An 18,032-nucleotide genomic window follows, 5' to 3' on the forward strand; every position below is an offset into this window, starting at 1 on the left:
GCCATGTCTCTGCGCCGGTCACGACGGGATCGGGTCCGAGATCCAGAGCCGCGCCGCACGCGCTCGCTCGATCCGGGCGACCGGACCCCGAGAGCCGCTCCCGAGAGGCCGGGACGGCGCGGGGTCCAGCTCCGGACTGGGCTCCTTGCTCGTCGCCCCCGGGCGCGGCGGCGGAGCCGGATGACGTCAGCGCGCCGCGCCACGGACTCCGGCTCCCAGAAGGCCGCGCGGGCCGCGGCGGAGGCAGGTGGGCGCCAGGCCCGGGCTCTGGCGCCAGGCCGCCGAGGCAGAGAGGCGCGCTCCGGCGGGCCGGGCGGCCGGCGTCATGACGCTTTTCCACTTCGGGAACTGCTTCGCCCTGGCCTACTTCCCCTACTTCATCACCTACAAGTGCAGCGGCCTGTGAGTGCGGGGAGGCCGCGGGGCGGTGGGAAGGGGGTGCCGCGGGTCGAGCCGACCCCTCAACGCCCACTCTCGCAGGTCGGAGTACAACGCCTTCTGGAAGTGCGTCCAGGCCGGGGTCACCTACCTGTTCGTGCAGCTGTGCAAGGTGAGGGCGCCAGCGGTGCCGCGCTAGGGCTCGGAGGACCCGCGTCTCTGCCCCCGCCCGGACCCCCGAGGTGGGGCCACTCCCGCACCCCAACTGGTTGCTCCAGAATGCCTGGGGAAGCCGGGCTTGGAAAGGCTGGAACCCGAGAAGAGGTCCCCGAGCAACTTTTGTATAGCACTTTTAGTAAAACTGAGAACATTCGATTACATGGCCAAGAGGGTTTTGGATACTAACTACTAAGAGCCACTGACAACCCCAACTCCCACCAACACTGCTACCACTGCCCTGGTGGGTAACCAGCCGCGGCGCCTCAGACCTGACCTCGATCCCCTCTGATCACCACAAAACCCAGACTTCCAAGTCCCTGCCCTCAGTCACCCCAGCTTCTGCCTTCTTGCTGCTCTCTGGTGATCCTTCTTCCACATGGACCCCCACCCCACCCCACCCCCCGCCACCAGAACCCCAATGTACTCCCCTCCACGTACTAACTTCCCACCCAATCCACGTGGTTGCTTTCCCTCACCTTGAGGTGACCTTTCTGTGTTCTGGTCTCAGATGCTGTTCTTGGCCACTTTCTTTCCCACCTGGGAAGGCGGCATCTATGACTTCATTGGGGTGAGTGGGGGCAAGGGAGGGGGAGGGAGTACAGGAGTGGGGGCCCCTGGCACCTGTGCTTACTCAAGCCTCAACCTGACCCACAGGAGTTCATGAAGGCCAGCGTGGACGTGGCAGACCTGATAGGCCTAAACCTTGTCATGTCCCGGAACGCCGGCAAGGGGGAATACAAGATCATGGTTGCTGCCCTGGGCTGGGCCACCGCCGAGCTCATTATGTCCCGGTGTGTGCAGCAGCCTGGAGCCCAGACTCCTGAGAAGGGACACCTGGGTTCCAGGGGGTGCTGGAGGGCGGGGGCTCACTCAGATTCTGGGTGCTGAGGGTGTCTGGGCACTAGAGAATCCCTCCCTTTGCCTTCCTCAGCTGCATCCCCCTTTGGGTTGGAGCTCGGGGCATTGAGTTTGACTGGAAATACATCCAGATGAGCATCGACTCCAACATCAGCCTGGTACGCAGTCCTGCTTACCCCACACACATCTCCTTTGCTGGTGGCTCTACTCCTCTTGAGGCCCAGCCCTGACTGCCCGCTTCCCTCCAGGTCCATTACATCGTCGCCTCTGCCCAGGTGTGGATGATAACTCGCTACGACCTGTACCACACTTACCGGCCAGCAGTCCTCCTCCTGATGTTCCTTAGCGTCTACAAGGCCTTTGTCATGGAGTGAGCGGGGTGGGGTTGGAGGCCGGGTCCAGATGGGCCAGGTTTTCTCTTCTCCCTCCCTCACTGTGCTGTTTCCTCACAGGACCTTCGTCCACCTCTGTTCCCTGGGCAGCTGGACAGCACTGCTGGCCCGAGCGCTGGTGACGGGGCTGCTGGCCCTCAGCACCTTGGCCCTGTATGTCGCCGTTGTCAACGTGCACTCCTAGGCTTGGCATCCCAGACTCTCACATACCTTCTCCCCATCCCCAGGTTCAGTGAAGTAAACAGTATTTGGAAAGTTGTTTCTGCCTCCATTTCTCTCTGGAACTGTCTACTAATACTGTGCTCACCTGGGTCCCAGCGGCCCTCGTTTTGGTTTCGGAGCCAGGTAGACAAGCCGGGAGACTAGGCAGCATTGATTTGTCCTATGTTCCTGGACCAGCTCCTCTGCTCACTGTTTCCCTGAGTTGGCTGAGGGCTTGTAGACAGTCTTTGAGCAGTGGCATAGCCTGGGCCCTCAGGGAACAGGTGACAGAGGGGAGCTAGAATCCAAGAGGTGGTTCTTGAGGGCTTCTCCTCACTGCCATAACCTGGCCCTCTCCCACGTGGCCCTTCCCTGGCTCGTCACCTCCTCAGCTCCTGGTCCCAAACCATCCCCCCATCCACCTTTTGTATGGGAACTAAGGGAATCTATCTGAAACCCCCGTCTTACAGTTTGCCTTTCTCTGCTTACAACCATCGAGGGCTCCTCACACTGGAGCAGTCCACTGGACCCTTGGTTTTGTCTTTGAGCATCTGTTTTGTGATTCTGAGGTTCTCAGTGCGCTGACTCGTTTCTCTGGCCCTCAGATTAAACCCTGGCCTGAGTCTTCTTAGGGTGGAGAACAGAGACAGCTGCAGCCCAGGAGCAGAGCCCACCAATGTGGCTGTTACCCTGAATACCACCCTGCTCATCCCAGTCCTTCCCTGGTCTAGTGAGGCCAGCTTTCTGCCGCTTTCTCTCCCTTCCCTAAGGGGGATTGATTAGAAGCAAGGCGTTGAATGGCTTCCGCAACATCCACCCAGCTGCAAACCCTGACCACGTGGGAAGGTGCACCCCAGCCCTGCTGTTATCAGTGGGATCCCCCAGGACATGAGATAGAGCACGTGCCCCTTCCCTCCCTCCCTTCCTGCCTCCCTCCCTCCACTAGGCTCTCCAAGTCCTGCCATAATGTTACTTGACCCAGGGCCTAGAAAAGCACCAAACACAGATCTGTTCAGCTCTACTCTGAGTCTTGGTGTTTCCAGAGGCAGCATTTGCCTTCAGATGGAGCAACCACCATGTAGCCCACCTCCTCCTCATTGCTCATAGTCAAGACAGGGTTCCCAGGGGCCTTGGGATGGGGTGGGGAGGTGAGTGAGAGGTCACCATGAGTTTGATATGAAAAGGGAGTGGATGGGGGGCTCCCCAAAACCACATACATGGATATATAAGGGCATTGCTTTCTCCCGTATCCCCCTCCCATGCCCCACCTGGCCCTGAGCACATAGAGGGAAGGTTGCAGAAATGACTATTCAACCTATCTGCTGAGCAGGGATCTGGTCCAGGCCTCCTACTGGTGGCCATCTGTCTGTGAAGTAGTCCCAGCTTTCATGGGGTTCAGGGACTGAATAGGGGCACTCAAGCCAGACGGATCAGGACTGATGGTGAACCCTGGCCGGGATGGTGGCCCTGGTGGGCTAGACTACAGTGATAAGGGCTGGGAAGGGAAAAGGTGGCTATCTGTCTCCTGGAGGAGAAAGTGTGTGAACTGAGACTTAAGAGGATGATTTCATGGGGCAAAGAGGAGAAAGTAGGTGTCAAGGCCCTGCTTTTCAAGGAGCAAAGTCCTTGAAGTTAAGAGAGAGCGCCTGGCCTTTCCAGTGAAACAAGAACTGGTTGGAATGAGTTCAGGGAGCTGTGTGTGTTTATCTTGCCAAGTGGGCTGGGGGTGGGGAGTAGGGAGATGACCTGTGAGAAAGGAAGGAGTCCAGGGTAATAGAAGTGTGGTGTTTGTGAGCACCCCTGAGGGCTCACGACGTTTCCAGGGAGAAGGAGCCAGAATGATGGGAGCAGGTTTGGAGGATGATGCAGAGGCCAGTGTAGGCCCCTTGGACATGCCAGGGGAGGCTGGGGGCAGATGTGGGCATCACTGTAGAGACAGCTGAGGCCGGTAGGGGTGTGGGGACTGCCGATGAGGAAGGAGAAGCCTGGGGTCCAGCCAGAGAGACTTGTCAAAGAACAGGGAAGAGAGACAGGAGAGGACTGGGGAAAGGAGTGGCAAAAGTAGGGGGGCAGACTGTGGACAAGGGAGTTTCCAACAGTAGGAGGATTCACTTTTCAGGTGATAGGGGTGTGAGAAGGGGACCTGTGACTTTTAGCCTCCAGGAGTCGGTTGGGACTAAGCAGCGATAGGGTGCCCATTGCAGCTGCAAAGGTATAAGTGCGATCAGGAAACTCCTGTGAACTGGGAGGGGCTGCTTCAGGCAGAAACGATTCTGACACCTGTTGAGGAGCCTCCAGAGATGGAAAGGGGTACTGAGAAAGGAGAACCCAGAGGTGGTGGTTAGCTAGTGGTACAGTTAAAAGGCACTACTCTGGAGCGTGCCCACAGTCACACCAGCTTGCCCAGAAATGCTGTCACTCTCGGCAAAGAACTGGGAATTCCTTCTCCCAGGCAACGTTTACTGAGTACCTACTATGTGCCAGGCTGTGTTCTAGAAACTGGAGATAATATCCTGGAACAAACAGCCCCTGAGTTGTAGGCAACAAAGGGGCTCATGAAAAAAAAAAAAAAAAACAAGATGACAATGCCCAGCACCGAATAAAAGCACAGTCAGTGTGAGCTGGTTTATTACTATCATGCAGACACAAGTGTTTTTAAAGAAGACTCTTGTTGGCCTGGAGTCCTAAGGAGAGACCCACCTCATAGGAGCTGTGAACTCCCACTTCCCTTCAAAGCGCCCCCTACCCTTCAGGTGGGGGCTTCCCTGAGGCCAGCTCAGAGAACTGGGCCTAGGGAGGGTGAGTGGGGAAGGGGAGTGGGGAAGGCCTCTCCGAGGTTGAGTTGTTGCGGGCTACAAGAACAGACACAGATGGGGCTGGAACTCAACTGTGCACATGTTTTGGCGGCTGTTCAGAGGGTCCCCGGTGTCCCCCACCTCCACCCCTGTTGTAGCAGGTGCAAGGATGACTTGAAGGCAGTGGTCCTTCTAATAGTAGAGTTCCTGGTCCCACCAGCCTAGGGGAGAGAGAGAGAGAAAGGAGACTCAGTGCTGGGGGTTTCGGGTGAGTATGTGGGAGCCAGGGGCTCAAAGGCGATAGCTCAGTGGTGGTTTCATACGGCAGGTCAAGGGCTTAGAGGTCAAGTACTGGAAATCAAACGTCAAGGCAGCAGCTCTAAGAAAGTTTCAGCCTTCCATCCCCCGGCTTCCAGGCTCCACACTCACTTCCTGGGCAACAGCGAACTCCAAGTTTCCGGATCTCATCATAGACAAAAATGAGGAGGCCAAAGGGCATGGGGACCAGCCACCACTGGTACCTGAAGGCACAGGTGAGATGGCAAGGTCAAGGCTACCCCCAGGTCTGTGTCCCACAGGCCCACCTGATGCCCACAGCTCACAGCCCCTCACCGAATGGGCATGAAGTTGAAGATGTTGGGCATGCCAGGGCAGTAGCACAGGAAGCAGCCAATGCAGACCTGGAACACGATGGCAATCACCAGGATCCTGTTCCTGCGGGTGGGGTGGGGTGGGACAGACTCAGACGGGTGGACTCGGGACAAAGACAGGCCAGGAGGAGATGGGGACTGGATGGACATCAGGGTGCTGGGTCAGAGGGCATCAGATAGAAGCTGAAGGGAGATGTTCTAAACACCGAACCCTGGCGTAGCTCACACCTCTCCCCCAATGGACGCTGGCCCTACACCAGGAGTGGTCAGTATCACCCCTTTAGCTGATGAAACATGGAGGGGCCAATTGAGATGCACGGGGTAGGAGCTCTTGGCCAGCTGTTAATCAGGAACATTAGCACCTGGCCCTGGCACATCCAGTGTTGGGGTCTGCTGGCTGCAGTAAGCCCTGGTCAAGACCTGCTGGGGCTCGGAGGGCAGGGTAGGGGTGGGGCTTCGGCCGGCTGGGAACACCTGAAGAAGCCCTGCTGGAAGGCAGAGAGGCGGCGTGTCTTGCGGATGAGCACGTCGGCAATCTGGCACATCTCGATGCTGATGAAGAACACAGTGTAGCAGGTGTACTGCTGGTACAGGCGCTGCCCAAACGTCTGTGGACCCAGAGGGAACAAAAGCAGCCTGAGCCCAGGCGGAGAGCCTCTGCAGCCAGCTGGGCACACAGGGCCTGGGGCCACGAGCCCCTCAATACTCTATCCCTTGTGTCAGACGCCGGGGCGGGGACAAAGGGAGTTGCACGGTCTGCCAGGTTTGCAGGACCCCAGAGTGCAGGGCCTAGAAACCTAGTCCAGTGAGCTTAGATGTCAGTGCCTGGCCAATCAGTAGGTCAGGTCAATTGCCTTCATAATGAAAGGAGGGATGCAGGATTTCCTGGGCACCCTAAAGGGAGCACCTGGGCAAAGGGAATTCGAATCCTGAGGCAGTGTATACAAAGTTCGGTGACTCCAGGACCCGAGAAGATGGCAAACATGAGCCAGATGGGCCTTTGAGGAATGCGGCACAAACCACATTTACAGGGGGCAGCCACTGTTCAATCCGTGTCTGCAGTATAACTATTTCTATACATACCATTAATTGTGTAAGGAACACTATGCTCCAGGTACCAACTGTTTTGCATGTACTCTCTCATTAAATCCTCCCAATAATCCTATGAGGTAGATTGGTGGTATTCAAACTTTGACATACATCAGAATCCCCGGAAGAATTGGTTAAAATGCAGGTCCCACCCCTAGAGTTTCTGACCCCAGAGGTCTGAGGGGAAAACTGAGATTTTCAAACAAGTTCCCAGGTGTTGCCGAAGCTGCTGGTCTAGGGACCACACTGTAAAAATCAATAAGGTGAAAGTCACCAAGATAAGACGTGAGTATGCTATCCACTTTAAAGGTGGGAAAACTGAGGCACAGAGAGGCAAATGACTTCACCCAGTATCACACAGCTGTGAGGAGCAGTGGCAGACAATGAACCCAAGCAGTCTGGTTCCAAGATCTATTTTCTTAACACAACAGTAAATGTTCAAGGGGAATGTCCCGATCTGTCACTCCACAGGGCAAACTAAACACACCTGCCAGCCAGATCTAGCCTCTCTGTGCACCAGCTTTCACCTGAGTCAGACACACATGCAAATACTCCGTGTAAGTCATGCTGCTGCAGGGAAAATAACAGGATACTGGGGAGCGGGGCAGGATTCTGATTCCACACCTGAGATGATGTCTTGCTGTCAAGGTGGAGAGAGGACCCATCTATAGCTAGGGTCATCAGAAACGAGACTTTGGAGCTCGAGACTGTGGTGGGAAAGACCCCTTACCACAGAACTGGCAGAGAGCTTGGGTGTCCAGGAGGCTCTGGCTCAGCTCAGTCATGCATGGAGGAGTGAGTGTGGGCCACACTCAAGGAAGGTGGCGCTGGAAACTCAAGGGATGGGGGCAGGGACTCACCCACTCCTGGCCATAGCTGTCCTGCAGATCTTGTATGTGGTGGTCCTCCCACTGCGGCCGCAGTCCCACACACAGCAAAGGGAACCAGCCCTCCTGGGCCATGGCTGTGAAGTAGTCAGTGAAGCCAGCAAATGACTGGATGGCACCTGGGTGAGAAGACAGGGAGACAGAGATGGACAGACAGAGAGAGTCAGGAACACACAGAAATAGTAGCATGGAGACAGACAGGAACACAAACAGTGGACAGACAGAGAAAAGACTCCAAGAGAGATCGACAGTGACACGAGACAGGACACAGGGAGAGGCAGGGACAGACACACACCCAGAGGACCCAAAAAAGACAAGAGGCAATGACCCAGAGGCAGGGTCAAGGAGAAAGAGGCCAGAGACAGAGGAGGGACCCAGGGGCCCACAGAGGCCATCGTGTGCAGACAGACTCAGAGAACAACAGACACCCAGGATCAAAGGCAGACACCAAGATCCAGAACAAGGCAAAGTCCCAGGGAGAGACCCCACAGTGGGCGAGCAGTCCTGCAGGACAGCCCTGCACCGCCCCACCCCACGCCCACAGGCGCGCACCGATCTGGAAGTAGGAGTAGGCAGCCAGGGGCTCGTTGACCAGTCGGTCCCGCTTTGGGTTCCGTGGGCGCAAGTGCATGATGTCACTCTCAGCCTTCTCATATGCCAGGGACACCGACGGGAACTGGCCAGGAGTGGAAGGAACCAGGGTTGGCAGTTGGCCCAGGCCCCTGTCCCTGACTCTTTGGCCCCCCTCCACCTCTGCAGTGGACGGGGACAGAACTGAGGTAAGGAGGTGAGACCCACAATGGTCACACAGTCACACCTGCCTGGACAGCCTGAGGCCAGCTGGCCCTTTCCACGTGTGTGTCCACATCTGTGCCGGTGTCCATCTCCACGGGAACGTCTGTGTTTATCTCTGCTATTGTGTGTTCTCTCGGCCTCTGTCTTTCTCCCTTACTCTTCCTCTCTGTTTCTCCTCTGGGCTCCTCTGGTCTTGACAGCTTTCCCTGTTGCATGTTCTGTCTCTCTCTGCCCCTTTCTTTCTTTGTTTCTTTCTTATTGTTGTTGTTCCTGTCTCTTGTCTCATGCTGTGATTATGTCTCTACTGTTGCATCTCTGTGTTCCTGTCTCTTTATCTCTCTTTGTCACTATCTCTGCATCTCTTCTGTCTCTCTGGGTACCTGTGGTCTCCGCCCTGTCCCCTACCTGTCTGTTTGTGGCGGCAGAGTGTACTGACCGAGGACAGAGATTCTGGGCACCAGCCTGCCTGGGCTTGAATTAGCTCTGTGACCTGGGGCAAGCCAGTCAAGTTGTCTAAGCTGCAATTAGCTCATCGGTAAAATGGGGGTGATGAAATAAAACTCATCTCACAGAGTACTTATGAGGACAAAATGAAGTAATTAACATATACCTGGCCCAGAGCAGACATTGTGTAAGTGCTGTTGACTAAATCTGTGACATGACCATGCATCTGGCTGTATTCGTTGGCTGTATCTGAGGCTCTTTTCTGTCTGTCTGCATTGAGGCCTATCTGACTCTGTTTATCTGTCCATGTCTGTTGGAGAATGTCTGCAATCCAAGCTTAGCCAGATAGCTGTGTCTGTTAAAATCTGTTTGTCTGAGTGTCCATATCTGAGTCCCTGCATATCCTCGAGTCTAACTGTGCCTACCTGAGTGTCCACCTGTGTGTCCATGTCTGTAATTCTGTCCGTGGCTAGCTTCCAGCCTGCCTGTGTGTCCAAATCTGGCTGTCTGTTGTACACACATCTGTATCACTCTGAGTCTAAGACTGTCCGTGATGGTTTCTGTCTATCATGCCTGCCTGTGGGCATATGTCTCTGGGCACTATATGGGTGGGGGCACTGGGGCCGTAGACTCACGATGTCAGTACAGAGTTCTATGAAGAGGATAGTGATGCATCCGAGAGGCAGGGGCACACTGACAGTGATATAAATGAGATACGGTGTCAGCTCAGGGATGTTCTTGGTCAGCGTATAGGCGATGGACTTCTTCAGATTGTCAAAGATCAGTCGGCCTGTGGGGGGACAGCAGGCACCTCAGTGTTTCCCTAGCACATTTCCTCCCCCACCCACACTGCTGGCCCCCATCTCAGATCTGGCCCGGACCCTGCTCCACGCCCGTCACAATGGAGGCGAAGTTGTCATCAAGCAGGATCATATCCGCTGCATTCTTGGCAGCATCCGAGCCAGCAATGCCCATGGCCACGCCGATGTCTGCCTTCTTCAGGGCTGGGGAGTCATTCACACCATCACCTGTCACGGCCACGATGGCGCCCTGCAGGCAGTGAGTACAGGTGAAAGGGTGGTCAGTGACAGGGCAGCCCAGGGCCAGCCCAGCCCATCTGCCCGCCAGCATCATCAGGGTCGCACCAGTCGCTGGCAGCTCTCCACAATCACCAGCTTCTGCTGGGGACTGGTACGAGCAAACACCATCTCAGGGTGGGTCCGCAGTGCCTCGACCAGATCTGATGGGTCCATGTCCTTCAGCTGCATGCCATTAATCACACAGGCACGGGCATCCCTAGACAGGGACGTGGGAGGACATCACTGGGGCCTCAGTCCATGTGGGGTGTGGGAAGAACTACAAGGAGGACATAAGGGCACTTACTTCCGGTTAACCTGGTCCACGGGCACACGGAGGCGGGCAGCGATGTCCTCCACTGTCTCACTGCCTTCTGAAATGATGCCCACGCTGGCTGCAATGGCCTTGGCTGTGATGGGGTGGTCACCTGTCACCATGATCACCTGAAGGAGGAACCAGCAGACCCCTGACCCCTTCAGATTAACCCACCTGTCCCTGTCTGCCCCAGTGGACATTCCTCAGCCACAGTGATCAGTTTAAGGATGAACATGTAACCGAATGTGGAATAACGGCCAAAGATGCATTCTTTTTTTGGTGTGATGGCTAAACAGGTGGGATGTTATTTAGTTGGAGCTGCTGGGTGGTGGTCATCTTTGTCCACCAAAATGGAGGACTGCTTGAGAATAAAGCCAGCAGAGAGAAAAGTAGAGCTGAGACGTGGAGAAAGGCAAATTCCTAAAGACACTGAACTCCTGGATCCAGCTTTACCCAAACCTTCATTCCCCAGAACTTTTCAGTTCTTGAACCAATGTGTTCCTTTGTGCTTCAAGCTGTTTTCAGGTGAGTTTCTGTCACAGGGTGGCTCATCCTCAAATACTGTCATCCTCTGTTCTCACCCCTGCCTGATACTCTCCCCAGGGGCATACCCGGATGCCTGCTGTGCGGCACTTGAGCACAGCATCAGGAACGGTGGCCCGGGGTGGGTCTATCATGGATACGAGTCCCGCAAAGCACAGGCCACTGGTTGGAAAGTTCATGGCCTCCACATCGAAGGCGTAGCCATGTGGGTAGTCCTTCTCACTCAGGTAGAGCTGGCAGAAGCCTGACCAAAAAACAAGGAAGTCAAACAGGAGGCCTGGGTGAACCCTTCCGTAGCAAAACCAAATGATGAGTAAAATAACCACATCTTGCACCAAGAATCCGTGAATGCCTGACCCTGTGCTGAATCCTTCATTATTACACTTAGCCCTCTGTATCCACAACTTCCACATTCACAGATTTAACCAACTGCAGATCAAACATATTCCCAAAAAAATCTCCAGAAAATTCCAGAAACACCTGAGTTTGCCACACAATGACAACTACCTGCATAGGTACATCTTACCTAGTGCATTAGGCACGCCAAGTAATCTGGAGATGATTTTAAGTATACAAAAGGAAGTGCACAGGTTATATGCAAATACTACACCATTTTACATGAGGGATTTGAACGCCTGCAGATTTTGGTATCTGTGGGGTAATAAGGGTGTGGGGGGAATGTGGTGGGTGTCTTGGAAGCCGTCCCCTATGGACACTGAAAGACGACTGTGTTGGAATTTATCCCCACAACCACTCTGGGAGTTACTAGCATCCTCATATTCCAAATGAGGAAACAGGTTTGGAGAAGGGACACTTCTTGCCAGAGGTCACACACCAAGCAAAGTGGAAGATCGAGGCAAGGGTTATGGAAGCTTAAGGAAGCAAGACAACACTTGGGAGGGGGTCAGAGGTCAGAACAAGGATTGGGGAAAACCTTGAGTTGAGGCAGAGACTGGAGGAAGTCGAAAAGTCTGGAGGAGGATGCTGAAAGGCAGACGAGGAAGAAAACAAGGACTGGGCATTGGGGTGGGGGTGGGGGCAAGAGTTGGGGAAAATCAAGGGATCACAGGTTGAGTCAGGTGAGGTAAGATCCAGGTAACGACAGGTTGGGTGGAGGTAGGCATTGACGGCAGGGATCAGGACTGAGACAGGGAAAGTCAAAGTTGAGTGTGTAGATTGGGGCAGGTCAACTGTCGAACAAGGATGGGAAAGGTCAGGTTGGGGCTGGCCCAGAAGGTTGGGCAGGGTATGGGGTCTCACCCAAGACGCGTTCGCCCAGGCCTCCCAGGCTGAGGTAGGCAGTCTGGAAGGCCTCGCGCCATTGCTCATCCAGTGGCAGCTCCTGGCCCTTGATGAGGATGGAGCTACAGCGCTCCAGCACGCGCTCGGGGGCACCCTTCATGACAAGCACGTGTCTCGGGTCTCGCGGGTCCTCCAGCGTGTGGATGGACAGCTGTGGGCCGAGGAAGAGGCGGGGTTGTGAGCGAGATCAAGGGGGAGAGGCGGGGCTTGGGGAACTGAGGGGCTGACAGCGCCCAGGCGCTGCGGGAGCAGCCTTGGGTGGGTCAGGGAGGGACTGAGCGTGAGGGGCTTGCTTACTGGGCAGGTCCTTGGTAGAGGCTGAGGCGTTGGGGAGGACCTATCGGCCTGGATAAGGGCCTGGGCGTGGGGAACGGGAAGAATTTAGGTCGGAGTTGGACTGGGGCGGGATTTGGATTGACAGCTTCTCCCCACCGAGGGCCTGACAGCTGAGAGCGGGCGGAGTGCCGGGGCCCACGCTGGGCTTTGGCTGTGTGGAGGGAGGGGCCTGAGAGTGAAGGCCGGCCGCACGCCAGCCCGGAATGTGGGTGGGGCCTTCGGTGGGCGGGACTTGTGGTGGGCGGGACTGGACCGTGGGCGGGGCCGGCCGCGGCGGGTGCGCACCTGGAACTTGTTTGTAGAGTTGAAGGGGATCTCGCAGACTTTGGGGAAGCGCTCGCGGTAGCCCATGGCATTGCCCAGCGTCAGTTCGGAGAACTTGAGCAGCGCTGTCTCCGACGCGTCCCCGATCACGATGCGCTGGGAACGCGGGAGGTGTCAGGGGCGAGCCGGGCTGCACCACCAGGCTCCCGGGATCCCCAGGCTTCGTCCCCCGACTCCCCTGAACGCCCGCTGCTCTCACCTTGGGCACCGGCACTGCGTCCTGGCCCGACTTGAAGGCAGCACGGTTACACAGGGTGAGCACGCGGCACAACGCCCGCCACGTCTCCGAGGATTGGTCAAATGTCTGCCCTGGAAGCCGGGCATCCAGGCTGGGGCTGCGAAGGGGCTCTCCGGTACCAGAATCGAGTCCCCCAACCCCCTAGATTCAAGACTGAATCCCGGCCTGGGTGGGACCCACACACCTCCACATACCCCGGGGCAGAGCTTTCTCTCCAGACCCAGTATCAAGTCTCTTCGGAGACCCAGTAAATATCAAACCCCTTCACAGACCCGGAGCTTAGCCACCCAGGACCTAGCCTTTGCCTGATGACTGCTGGAGCCCCTTCTCCATTAATGCAAAGCCTTCCCCAGACTTCATTCATTAACTTCAGAGCTCCCTTCTAGATCTCCACCATCTACCAGATTCCGCCCAGCCACTGTCCCCCACCCCCACCCCCACACCTGACTGGTCTTCTGTAGTGTCCGCCGAGTGGATGTGGTTGTCGAACCACAGATGGGACACAGTCATGCGGTTCTGAGTGAGGGTCCCCGTCTTGTCAGAGCAGATCACCGAGGTGGAGCCTAGTGTCTCCACTGCTTCCAGGTTCTTGACTACACAGTTCTTGCTGGCCAGCCGCTTGGCTGTCAGGGACAGGCACACCTGGGGGAAGGGTGGGGAATGTAGGCATGGGGATCAAGCCTTGCTCCCCACCCCCCCCCCACCTCCCTCCTTTCTCAGCACTGGGGATCCTTTACCCCAGCCACAATATGCAGCATTAAGCTGCCACAGAACTGCGTGCACAGCACCCCCCTGCAAAGACTAGGCTTTTTCTTGCCTCCAAACTCTAGTCCACTCTGCTTTCCACTTGGGATGCCTCCCCAATCTGTCCAGATAAATGTAGTCAGGCCCCTCTCTTAGCTGTCCTAGCTGAGATTCTGTAATTTCTTATCAGCACAATCAAAGTAAGAAAACTAACATTCCCTAAGTCTCCTCTTGGACTGGCCCAGGACTGGGTGCTCACTATGGAAGGCTGCCCACAGCAGCCTTCAACACCCAACCTCAGCCTCCTCCTGCCAAAGCCCTTCCCTGTTCATCTCTGAGTGTTGGATGTGTGGCACAGGACCCAGCCCAGAGCAGCCCCAGTGGGTGTTTGCTCAATGGATGGGATAGGTGGAGAGATGGGGGTGGGGAGGAGGAGAAAAGGTGATGGAGGATGGATGGACAGATAGGGAGAGGATACAGGGAAGCCTGGATGATCGGAAAGACGGATGGACAGGCCTCTCAGCTCACTGCACGGTTCTTCTGTGTCCCCAGCTCACCGTGACAGTGGCCAGCAGCCCTTCAGGTACATAGGCTACCACGATGGCCATGAAGAAGACCATGGCCCGCAGGAAGGTGTAGCCGATGCACATGGCCACTATGAAAAATGTGGCACCAAAGAGGATGGCCAGGCCTGCGATGATGTCCACAAAATGTTCAATTTCGATGGCGATGGGCGTCTTCTCATTTTCTACTCCTGAGGCCAGTGATGCGATTCGTCCGATGATGGTGCGGTCGCCCGTGTTCACCACCAGGCCCTGGGCGGTGCCTGCAGTGGGACCAAGAGGGTAACTCAGCATCAGGTGAGCGGCACTGGCGGGGGCGGTGGGGGTGGCGGGCGGCTTGCACAGCAGCAGCGTGAACCAGAGGAGGGACAGTCATGGAAGGCACTGGAGGCAGTAGGGGGAGCTAGAGAGGCGGCGTGACCCAGAGAGGCAGCGATCACCTCAAGTGGGGGAGTCAGTGGGTCTCAGAATGAAGCAGAAGGGGGCAGTGGAGGCAGCAAAGAGCAGCGCGGAGGCAGCGTAGTCATCTGGACGGGTGGGTGGGGACCTCACAGACCCTCGAGGCACATGGTGGAGAAGAAGGCGATGTTGCGGGTCTCCAAGGGGCTCTCATGGGTGCACTCGGGTGAGCGGGTCTGCGGCTCAGACTCTCCAGTCAGCGAGGAGTTGTCCACCTTGCAGCCCTGGGCCTGGAGGATGCGGATGTCGGCCGGCACTCGATCCCCACCTTTCATCTCCACCAGGTCGCCCACCACCAGCTGATCTGCGTTGATCTGGAACTTGTCCCCGTCTCGGATGACAGTTGCTTGCTGTGGAACCAGAGCACTAGAATTGAGGGGGGCAGGGAGCAGGGGTGGAAGTTGCCGCGTGCAGTGGGAAGGTGGGGAGGTGAAAGCAGGGAGAGGTGAGGACCTGTGGGGAGAGCTGGGGCCAGGGGATGAAGGGCTGGCTGGGCCTGATGGGAGGAGCCACAGAAAATGCCAGTGGCTGGGGGCTGGGGGCTGGTGACCCACCTGGGGGACGAGGTTCTTAAAGCTGGCAATGATGTTGGTGCTCTTAAACTCCTGGTAGTAGCCAAAGCATCCGGTGACCACGACCACGGCAATGAGGGCCAGCGCCAGGTACAGCTAGGGGAGGCAGAGAGGGGTGGGGAATGACCAGGGGCTGGAAGCTCCCTGCCTGAGGCCACTGCCCGCTTTCTGGTCCCCCTGGTGATTTCCTCCAGGGTCACCTCCATGGTTTTCCCTACTCTACTAGGAAGCCTCAGGCACTATGCCCTGTGACCTGTGTCCCTGTCCCCATGAGCGTCACATCCCACATCCAACTGCCTGTGCTCGCTGTGGGCACAGATCCACTTCCCTGGCCCTGTGGCCCCATGCCCTGTGACCGTGCCGCACATCACTGTGCAGCTTGGTGGCACGTGTCCCCTTTTCCTGTGCCCCCCAAGTCTTGCGTTCTGCACTGTCCTCTGCCCCATGTTTCCATGTCCTATGTTCTCTGTGTTCCAAGGCTCATAGTCCGTATTTTCAAAATCTGTGTGCTCCTCCTTGTCCCCTGTGCCCAACAGTCTTGTGCCCTCCTGTCGCCACTTCCACGTGTGCTGTCGATCTCATGCTCCATGTTCTGTGTCGCCCACAGTGTCCCAGGTCCCAAATTCCAGGTCCCTCCACACATCTATGTACCTTTGAGTTCCCATCCTGTGTCACATGCCCTATGACTTTCAATCCTCTGTCCAATGTCACATGTCCCAGGGCCCCCATGTCCCTTGTCCTGACCCTGTCATGTATCCAGTGTTCTCTTGTCCTGCATCTCAATATCCTTCATGTTTGGGTGCTCTGTGGCTAATAGCTTGCGTGCCTCCATGCGCCGTGTCCTGAGTCTTGTGTCCTCATGCCCTTGTGTCCCCATGTCTGAGTCCCAGTGTCCCCTGTGCCCTCTGTCCTTGGTCTGTCTCATGTCCTCATGACCTCTGTTTTCCAAGGACTGTGTTTTGTTTTGTTTTTCATTTTAAAGTCTTCATTGAATTTGTTACAATATTGCTTCTGTTTTATGTTTGCGATTTTTGGCCCTGAGGCATGTGGGATCTTAGCTCCCCAACCAGCAATCGAACCTGCACCCCTGGAATTAGAAGGTGAAGTCTTAACCACTGGACTGTCAGGGAAGTCCCTTCCCAGGACCATATCTTAAGTGTTGCATGTCTATGTCTTCCTCCCTATGTCCTCCATCTCTGCAACACAGACTCCCCTGCATCCCCTGTGATCTTGGGTCTGTCTCTTAGCCCAGTGTCCTTCAGCCCACATGACCCACGTCTTAAAGCTGTTTTTCCACGTCTGTAGATCTCCATCCTACATCACTCATATCCAGAGTTGCATGCTTAATGTCCTCTGTCCCCCAGGTCTCTGTGTCCCAGATCTGGCTCCCAGCACCCGTCACTCACATTGTCGTCTGTGGTGAGGTCGCCCTCGCTGGCCTGGATGGCAAAGGCGATGAGGCAGATGGCAGCGGCCACCCACATGAGGCACTGCAGACCACCCGCCAGCTGCCGCGCGAATTTGACGTACTCGGGGGTGCCCCTCGGCGGCCTCAGAGCATTGGGCCCATCCCTCAACAGCAGCTCAGCAGCCAGGCTGGCAGACAGGCCCTGGGGATGGGCGGGGTGGGGTCGTGGTGGTCACCAAGGGCTCTCCTCTCATTAACAAGAGCTCTTCTGCCTCTGTCTCTTTCACCCGCCTCCTGCCCCCTCTCTGTCTCTTCTTGCTGTCTCTGTCTCTCTGTTTCTTTTTATCTGCCTCTCTTACTTGTCCCTTTCTGTTTGGCCTTTTCTTTTCTTCTTTTGTCTGCACTTTGTAGCATGTGGGATCTTAGTTCCTCAACCAGGGATCAAACCCATGCCTCCTGCATTGGGAAAACAGAGTCTTAGCCACTGGATTGCCAGGGAAGCCCCTGTTTGGCCCTTTCTAATGTTTTTATCTCTCTCCCCCTCTCCTTCCCTGCACCCACCTCTCTGTCTGCCCCAGCTCACCTTGGTCGCACTGGTTTGGTATTTCTGTTCCAGCTCCGGCACTGACAGCTGGTGGTCATTCTGCATGGATGGAGCACCACACTCACTTTCTGTCTCCTGGGCCCCTACCCTTGCCCTCGCCCAGCCCCGCCCAGGCCCGCCCAGCCCCTGCTCACAATCTCCATCTCCTTCTTCATGTTCTCCAGCTTTTCCTTCCTCTTGCCCCCTCCACTGGCCGCCTTCTTCTTGCTCATCTTGGCCACCATGTCCCCACCAGGGCCAGGACCCAGCTCTACCTGGTGCAGCTCATAATTCTCCTGGGGGCGGGGGGGACAGAGAAGGCATCAGATCCCACTAGAGCCCCTGCCTCCAACCTCCACCCCCCTCCCCAATCCCTGACCGCACTCACTGCCTTCCCCATGGTGCCCAGTGCAGTGCCCTCCTTTGTTGAGACCGAGCCCAGGGTCTGGACCAGCCCTGATATACCCAGGGAGGTAGGAGGGTGGAGCAGGACAGGCTTGATTACAGCTGATTACGGGGCTCCTTGGAGTGACCTCCAGGCCTGGGCAGCTCGGGCCTTTCCTACTAGGCTGCTCTACCAGCCCAGACCCCATTGCAACCTGTTCCTGAGATCAGGGGCCCACTGGGAAAAGCCGTCCTGACAAAAAGAGGAATAGTAAGAACATAAGGTGCTCATTATGTGCCCAGCACTGTGCTAAGGGCTTTCACATATTAGCTTGTTTAACCTCACAACTACCCTTTGAGGTGAGTGCCATTCTCACCTGCCCCCACCCCCCTTTACAGATGGGGAGACAGGCACGGGAGGTGAAGTCACATGTCCCCACATCCCACAGGATGTGAGACATAGGACTCAGAAGCAG

The 18,032-nt window shown here is 56.3% G+C and overlaps 2 protein-coding genes across 4 annotated transcripts; one reads left to right on the top strand and one right to left on the bottom strand.

Annotated features, from left to right (window-relative positions):
• Positions 1 to 3: 3 nt before the first annotated feature.
• On the top strand, positions 4 to 2,105 carry TMEM147 (transmembrane protein 147). Of its 2 annotated transcripts, NM_001034624.1 has the most exons (7): positions 218 to 402; positions 481 to 550; positions 1,106 to 1,165; positions 1,252 to 1,388; positions 1,529 to 1,613; positions 1,704 to 1,825; positions 1,908 to 2,105. In NM_001034624.1, the coding sequence occupies exons 1-7, from the start codon at positions 326 to 328 to the stop codon at positions 2,029 to 2,031; spliced, it is 675 nt and encodes a 224-aa protein (NP_001029796.1). In that variant the 5' UTR covers positions 218 to 325; the 3' UTR covers positions 2,032 to 2,105. The 2 variants fall into 2 exon arrangements, with proteins under 2 accessions (XP_024834164.1, NP_001029796.1); XM_024978396.2 differs by lacking the exons at positions 1,106 to 1,165; positions 1,252 to 1,388; positions 1,529 to 1,613; positions 1,704 to 1,825; positions 1,908 to 2,105 and having other exon boundaries at positions 4 to 402; positions 481 to 1,004.
• A 2,535-nt stretch (positions 2,106 to 4,640) lies between these two features.
• On the bottom strand, positions 4,641 to 17,587 carry ATP4A (ATPase H+/K+ transporting subunit alpha). 2 transcript variants are annotated; one of them, NM_001144089.1, is made up of 22 exons: positions 17,561 to 17,587; positions 17,328 to 17,468; positions 17,173 to 17,232; positions 16,588 to 16,791; positions 15,164 to 15,277; positions 14,707 to 14,959; positions 14,145 to 14,413; positions 13,287 to 13,485; positions 12,805 to 12,914; positions 12,567 to 12,701; positions 11,904 to 12,096; positions 10,712 to 10,887; positions 10,092 to 10,228; positions 9,854 to 10,004; positions 9,590 to 9,758; positions 9,344 to 9,498; positions 8,022 to 8,145; positions 7,443 to 7,588; positions 5,968 to 6,101; positions 5,456 to 5,557; positions 5,273 to 5,364; positions 4,641 to 5,064 (listed from the first exon to the last, which is right to left on the bottom strand). In NM_001144089.1, exons 1-22 carry the CDS (start codon positions 17,570 to 17,572, stop codon positions 5,036 to 5,038), a joined length of 3,105 nt encoding a protein of 1,034 aa, NP_001137561.1. In that variant the 5' UTR covers positions 17,573 to 17,587; the 3' UTR covers positions 4,641 to 5,035. The 2 variants fall into 2 exon arrangements, with proteins under 2 accessions (NP_001137561.1, XP_059732728.1); XM_059876745.1 differs by lacking the exon at positions 17,561 to 17,587 and having other exon boundaries at positions 14,707 to 15,277; positions 17,328 to 17,438.
• Between the last annotated feature and the right edge of the window lie 445 nt (positions 17,588 to 18,032).

This window comes from Bos taurus, chromosome 18 (genome assembly GCF_002263795.3).
Source record: "Bos taurus isolate L1 Dominette 01449 registration number 42190680 breed Hereford chromosome 18, ARS-UCD2.0, whole genome shotgun sequence".
In the NCBI taxonomy this organism is placed as follows: domain Eukaryota; kingdom Metazoa; phylum Chordata; class Mammalia; order Artiodactyla; family Bovidae; genus Bos; species Bos taurus.